The sequence below is a fragment of the Chaetura pelagica genome, unplaced genomic scaffold, assembly GCF_000747805.2.
Source record: "Chaetura pelagica isolate M959 unplaced genomic scaffold, ChaPel_1.0 scaffold159, whole genome shotgun sequence".
NCBI lineage: Eukaryota > Metazoa > Chordata > Aves > Apodiformes > Apodidae > Chaetura > Chaetura pelagica.
The window spans coordinates 5,308,653-5,315,503 of NW_009954555.1; the positions used below are offsets into that span (position 1 = coordinate 5,308,653).

General features: G+C 49.9%; 1 protein-coding gene across 1 annotated transcript in view; it reads left to right on the top strand.

The window, feature by feature from the left end:
- PRDM16 (PR domain containing 16) overlaps positions 1–3,808 on the top strand; it is a 189,046-nt gene extending 185,238 nt beyond the window's left edge. Inside the window, exon 18 of the mRNA XM_010005282.1 lies at positions 3,782–3,808. Within this exon, the coding sequence (XP_010003584.1) occupies positions 3,782–3,808 (27 nt within the window). The remainder of the gene's footprint in view (positions 1–3,781) is intronic.
- The last annotated feature ends 3,043 nt before the right edge of the window (positions 3,809–6,851 follow it).

A 6,851-nucleotide genomic window follows, 5' to 3' on the forward strand; every position in this document is an offset into this window, starting at 1 on the left:
CTGTGGGTCTCCCAGGGTTTTTCCACCTGATATCCTGTCCGTGTTTAGAGTATCTGGGAATTGTGGCAGAAATTTCTGGCTGGAGCAGCTGTTCCCGTGTGCTGCTGTGCTCTTGCACTGAGGGTTGGCCTGTGATTTCAGTAGCAAGATGAAAATCTCCTTGTTTCAGCAACCTCAGGGCTCAGCCCTCTCCCCAGGCACAGAGCTGAGAGTCACGTTGTCTCTCTGACTCTAAAATTGCTCACAGGTATTTTATGAATGATTTGAAGCCACTTCCAAGTCTCATCTTCTTTCTTGATAGAAAACAGCCCCCAGAAGCACCGTGGTCTTTGTGCTGTTCTGCCTTGCAGTTCCAATCTGCTGCTGGAGCAGTGATTTTGCAGGTGAAGCTGAATTACAGGGAAGCAGTTAGACCTTGCAGAGGGTAACATGGGCTACACAGAGGTGTGTCCTGTGAATTGTCAAGTGACAGGATCCAGGGATTAGAAGTGCTGCAGAACTGAGTGAAACCTCTCTGCATCTCCCCCCCTGGCAGGTCTGCCTCAGCAGCCTGGGGAGAGGTGGCAGCCAGGGAAGTTGAGAGGAACTTTTCCCACTGGTTTCAGCAGTGTGCTTCTAGGAAGTGTGTCAGGTAACAACTGCTTGCAGGATGGGGGTCAGTGGCCCGAATTGGAGGAGCAGCAGATGCTGGTCAGTAGATCTGGCTGTAAATCCTTGACAGGAGCAGCCTCTCTGCCTGCCCAGCCTGGAAAAAAGAACAGGGAAGAACAGAGAGAGGCTCCTGAGCCAGCCCAGCGTGGAGAAACACCCCGGCAAAGCCTCATTCCAGCATCCTGAAATAAGGGAAACAGCTGCTCAAGTAAAGCACAGGTTGTGTCAGGAGTGATACCTTTGCAATCCACTCTTTGCACCCAAGAGCAGGTGGGAGGCAGCCCTGAGGCTCAGGCTGCCCCTGGGGGAAAGAGCAGCTTTGGAACCAGGGGTGAATCAGCAGCATCAGTGTCTTTTCCAAGAAAATTTACCCTTCCTTTTTGGTTTCCCACAACAGTCTGAGAAAGTGCCCAAGTCTCTGAGACCAACAGTCAGTGTAACCCGTACTGCTTCATTTATTTGCACAAAGCTCTTGGGGAACTGGAGCCCGAGAGCTGAGAAGGTCACAGGAACCAGGCTCTGCGAAGGAGACGGGACGGCCCCGTCCCAGCACTTCTGCCTCTGCTGCTGCTGCAGCACAGCCCTGCCCAGGCACTGGCCTTGCAGTTATTCCCAGGGGGCCAACTGAAAATAATAAAAGAATTGTCTCTTTTCCTGATGGAATTTATTTTAATCTGTATATAACTTGTAATTTTTTTTTTGCTAATTCTTTTCTTATTTTATTTCTTCCTTAACAGTATTTTTTTTTTTGCATTAGGTATCATTATTGTGAAGAAATGATGTTAATATAAGTCTGTAGTGAAGGACCAAAATGGTGTAATTAAGGTTGTATGTTGTATGATTGATAACCAGGGAGTAGGAAGAGTTTGTCCACGTGCCAAATGACCCTGATCAATCCTGCTGGTCTTGCTGCCGATTCTCCAGACAATCAGATGTTTTGTTGCATTTGCCTTGAAGTGCCCCTTGCAGGAGGTGCAGGTTTGTTCCTTTCCTTGGCTGGTTGGGAAGCCAGTGCAGCCTCTGCCCTCCCTGTGCCACCAGTGATGCCACCACGATGGCAGTGATGCCACCAGGCTGTGTGTCCCACGGCAGCCCCTGCCACCCACCAGCATGGAAATGCAGAGCTAGGAGGGATCTGTGGACAGAACCAGGGGCTGCAGCTCGACAGCACTGGCAGCAGCACTGGCTCCTTGGTGGATTTGCTCCCTGCCTCAGGAAAGCCTCTGGCTTCTGAGCCCTGACCTGCAAACCAACTGCCACCTCTGCTCCCCAAGACACACAGAGACTTGACCAGCACAGCCTGGAGAAGCTTCAGCCCTGGTGGGAGTGTCCAGCCCTGCAGATTCCCTACCCCAGGAAAAGTGGCTTCATCCTGGCTCAAACCAGGACACATGGAAACCTGGCCCAGCTTTTAGCAGGGGATGGCTGGGTCCTGTCCCCTCAGCACGCCAGCCTGAGCTGAGCCATGGCTCCTGCCATCTGAGCATCTTCCCGGCCAGGCTGTGGCCCTGCCTGCCTTGGTGGGACAAGACCTGTGGGTCATGGTGTGTGTGCTCTGCCCCACGTTCTGGTCATTGCTGAAGCCATCTTTGGAGAGGTTGGTATCGTGCTCCTCAGCAGGAGGAGGTGGCAGCAGCACTGAGCTGGTCTCCAAAATGTGGGCCAAGTACCAAGACCTGCTAGGGTTGCTGTGGGGATTTCTCTGGGTATGTAGGATCTTCCCCTTGGTGTCTCAGCCCTCCTGCCCGTTGGGTTCTGTCTTTGGAAGCAGTTTGTCAGCAGCTCCAGACCTCACCATCTCCCTTGCAGGGCTGGTCCATGGCTCTCCAGGAGCAAGGCCAGGGACAGGGAGGTACAATCCAGGGGTTAAGGACATTAAAAATCTGTTTTTTTTTAATCATTACATGATTTTTTTTCTATTCGTATTTCCTAATTCCTAATGTTCAGCTTGCTTTCCCAGCTAGTGTCTCTTTTTGTTGTGGGCTCTCCTGACTCCTCTAGTTTAGCACTGATCACAGTTCTAATTTTGCCACAGTCAAGGTAAATAAACAGAAAACCTCCCTGAATCTTATTTATCTTGTAGCCTTCATTCAATTGCACTTGAAACGTGTTGCAACCCATAGCAGACGTTTGGTTTTTGCTTTGCTGTCATAGACAAAAGCAATCCCTTGCTTTGAAGGATGTTTCCTGAGGGGGGTGTGTGTGGAGGAAGGGTCTGCCATGGGAGCACAGCCTGCTCCCCAGCCCTGGGAGAGCTCCAGGTCCCCTGGCCTGGGTAGGACATGGGGCTGCAGGGTTCCCATCACCTGAGAGTGCTAACATGGTGCTCAGGGACCCAGTGTCAGTGTGACAGAGCGAGGGGTGGGTGGCAGTGGCTGGAGCAGAGCTTGCTGCTTGTTTGAAAGCCCAGGCGCCCCTCCAGGGGTGATCTGAACCCAGGATATTTGCATAGGGTTTATTTCTGGAAGGTATTTTCCCATTTCATAGCCGTATTGCTGCAGCAGCAGGGAGGGGATGTCAGGAGAAGCCTGTTTGGTGTCACCAGATGAGGTTGACAGGCAGTTCCCAGGTGTGCTGAGAGGGTCCTTGCTTCTTTGGAGGACTTGGACCCCAGGGAGATGGTTCTGCCGGAGCTGCTCAGGGAGGAGAGGACAGGCCCCATCAGGTGGCAGCCCCTGCAGCAGCCCAGGCTCCGTGCTGCTGGGATGGACCCTGCACATCCCGGCTGGCAGCAGGAGCTCCTGGATGTGCAGGGCCAAGGGCCAAAGCCAAACCCAAGGGGCTGGACAGCTGACCAGGAGCCGTGTGTGCTGGGCTGTGCTCCCAGACAAACCCCACACCTGGTCTCTGCCCTGCTCTCAGCAGACTGGTGGGAGCTCTTGGGCTCTCCCTGCTCAGCACTTAGACTTTCCACTGAGCCCGTGGAAACGGCTCCTTTTTCACTTCATACGAAGCATTTCAAAAAACAAAGCACTTGCACAAAGAGGTGAACGTGTTTGACTCTAAGCATCAAAGCACTGGATCGTGAGCCCCATCCCCTCAGCCCATCTCAATCTACTGACTTACATTCGATTTTTACGTGCTGTAGTGTGAGTGTGAGTGTGAGTGTGTGTGTGTGTGTGTGTGGCAGGGGAAGGGGGGCAGCACCCTGGTGTAGGAACCTGCTCATTCCTGCCTGTTCCTGCTCCTTCCTGCCCCAGGAGAGCAGGCAGGGAGCACTCGGGTCAGTGCTGGTAACATAAGGGCAAAACCCTCTGCTCCTAGAAGATGGTCAGTAGTGTTTTCACAAAGCCATGAAACCTTTTCTCTGTAGTGTTGAGTGATGATGATACTGTGATTAAGATGTTATTGAATGATTCCAAGAATTATTTTTTTTTTATTTTTAATTTTTTTTTTCTCTTTCTTCTGTCATTGATTCTTGTTACCACTTTGGAAAAAAGGATGAAAAAAAAGAAAAAAAAAAAAAGAAAAAAAAAAAGGCAGCTTTGATTTCCAAACGTGCAATTCACATGTGAACAAAGTAATTCTGAAAGTAATTCTCAATGTATCTTACGTTCTCGTTGCTCTCTTCAAAGCAAGAGATGTTTTGCCCTGATGTCATTTCCAGCCTGCAGAAGATGTAATTTAAAACATATATATATTGTGCTTGCAAGAATCATAAATCTGTGCATCCGATGTCATTCCTTTTCCCATTGTTACAATACAGATATTATTTAGGGTTTGTTTTGTTGGTTTGGTTTTATTTTATTTTTATTTTTAGAACTGTATAGTGGTTTTTTGTTGTTGTTTTTTTTTAAAATCAATTGTAAATGTCTGGTTTTCATATGATGTTTAAAAAACATTGAGAAAGAGGATGGTGCTTGTTCCATATCATTCTTGATTGTATATTGCTTCTGTTATGTTTATAAGTAAACTGTGCATGACTTGTGTTTAGCAGTCATTATTGTGTCTGTTTGTGAAATTTTTATTAAAAAGACAAAAATTCTGTAGCTGCACTTCTTGTATATGTGATTAGATTCTGCGTCCGAGGCTCGAAGCCTCGAACTGCCAAGGAAGAGAAAAAAATAAGTGTTGGCAGTTATTAATTAATATGAAATCGCTTTGTTGGGAGCATAATGAAATAAGAGATATGAGAGTGTAGAAAATAATTAAAAAAAGCGATTTTACAAATTTCATTTTGATGCTTGTGATAAAAGACAAATGTACTTGTGTAGAGAAATTCCTTTAAAATAATGAATAGAAAAAGCTGATTTTGAGGTTAATGCTGTAGAATAGGAATGTATACCAAATGTAATCTTTCCAATGCTACAATGAATTTATACATGAGATTGATATGCAATAAACCTGTGTGCTTTTATAAGCAATGGTTCTGTGAGCTTTTTTTTTCCCCTGGAAGAAGGACAGAGACACCACATCAGCGTGAGGGGTGTTTGGATGGGGCAGCTCCTTCCTGGGCTGGCAGGTAAGTGGTGAAGCTGAGAGGAGAGCACGAGGATCGAAGGGGAACTGGTGCAGACACAGGCTGAAGGTGTCTGTGGGGAAGAAACAGTCTGATGAAGGACTGGGTTTTGGAATTGATATTATACTCTGCAATTATAACACCTTGTGTGTCCCTCTCTTCCCACAGGGCTCACTGGGGTGCAGAAGGACGTGGATGCTCCTCCATCTCTGCTGCGTGTGGTGAGTGTGTCCTCAGGGAGCCCCTGGGCTGGGCAGCTCTGCACCCCTTGGCTGCCCATGGGGTCCTTGGGTGAGGGGCTGAATTCCCAGAGGGAATTTGGGGTGAGTAGGCAGCCCTGGTGGGGGGGCAGGTTCTCCCCTGAGGGCTGCACTGTCAGTACCCAGGGCTGGCAGAACATTTCCATGTTAGATAACGTGGCTTAACCCTAATGAGCCCTCACTGCCTCTGCCCTGACTTCTGTGGTGTTTTTTGTGCTTGTCATAACTTCCAAAGAGCTTCAGAAAATGCAGTGATGGAGACACCTGAGGGCACAGAGACACCTGCAGAAGGTTGTGCTGCTGAGCTGGGCCTGAATCCCACTAAAGGGATGCAGAGTGAACTGGGAAGTTCACTCGGGAATGTTCCCCGTGTGTTAGGAGAAAGCATTAGTGAGCAATCTCAGAAGGTCAGGAGTATTTCCTTTCCCAGCTGTGAGCTGAGAGTCAGCTCACTATCTAGTGATGTTCCAGCAGGGGCCCTGGGAGCAAAAATGACTTGAAAGCAGGAGCTTTGAACTAGCACCACGCATTACAAACCTGTGAGTGGTCCCTGCTTCAAAGGTCACTCAGTGTGATGGAATGGTGGTGTCCTCCATCCAGCAGAGCAGCCCTTCCCTGGAGTTTGCCACGGGAGGGTTTCAGTCTCAGCTGAACTCGGGTGGAAGCCTCTCTGGGGTGGCTGGGGGGGCTCAGCCCTGGGGGGAAAGGGAAAATGTCTGTTGGGTAGGAAAGCTCTGATAATAGAGTGATTGTCAGGCAGGCCTTAGAGAGCAGAGAACGGAGTCTTTTAAAAGAATATTGCTGACAAATGGACTTTGTCATCCAGAAAGCACTTGAGATTCACTATAAACCAGTGAGAAAAAGGCTCCTTTTTTTTTTTTGAGGGGGGAGGGGGGAGAGGTTTGTGAAAATCAGAGCAGGGGGAGAAGGAAAAGTCTGTTCCCAGGAAATACACAGGGCACTGTTGAGCCTGGGCAGCTGTTACTGGGCTGTCAACAGCCTGACCCTTGGACCCTCTCACCCCAGTAGCTGCAGCTCCCAGCAGAGGTGGCACCGGAGCCCCCGAGCTGGGTGTGTCCTGGGCCTGGAAGGGACATCCCAAGATGTGATGCTGGGGTTGTGTTTAACCCTTGAAGTTGTGAGCTGCTCCACAAGCTCCTGGTGAGCAACAGTCCCTGGGCTGTGTGAAGTAACAGAGTTACTGGTCGGTCCCTGAGCGCAGTGAGGGATGCGGTGATTTGGGAGGAGGTCAAAGCGTCCTGTAACCTGCGGTGACCCTGGCGGGGAGGCTGCGGTGGCAGCAGTGACCCCAGGAGCCCCGGGGCAGGCAGAGAAGCGCTGCGAAGGAGTCAAAAGCAGCAGCAAAAAGTCCTTGTGAACGGAGTCAGTTCTTCCCTCCGGTGGAGGAGCCCGGGGGGGCGGGCAGAGCGGACCCCGGACCCCGGGACACCCGCCCCGGCGCTGAGCCCGGCGGGGAGAGG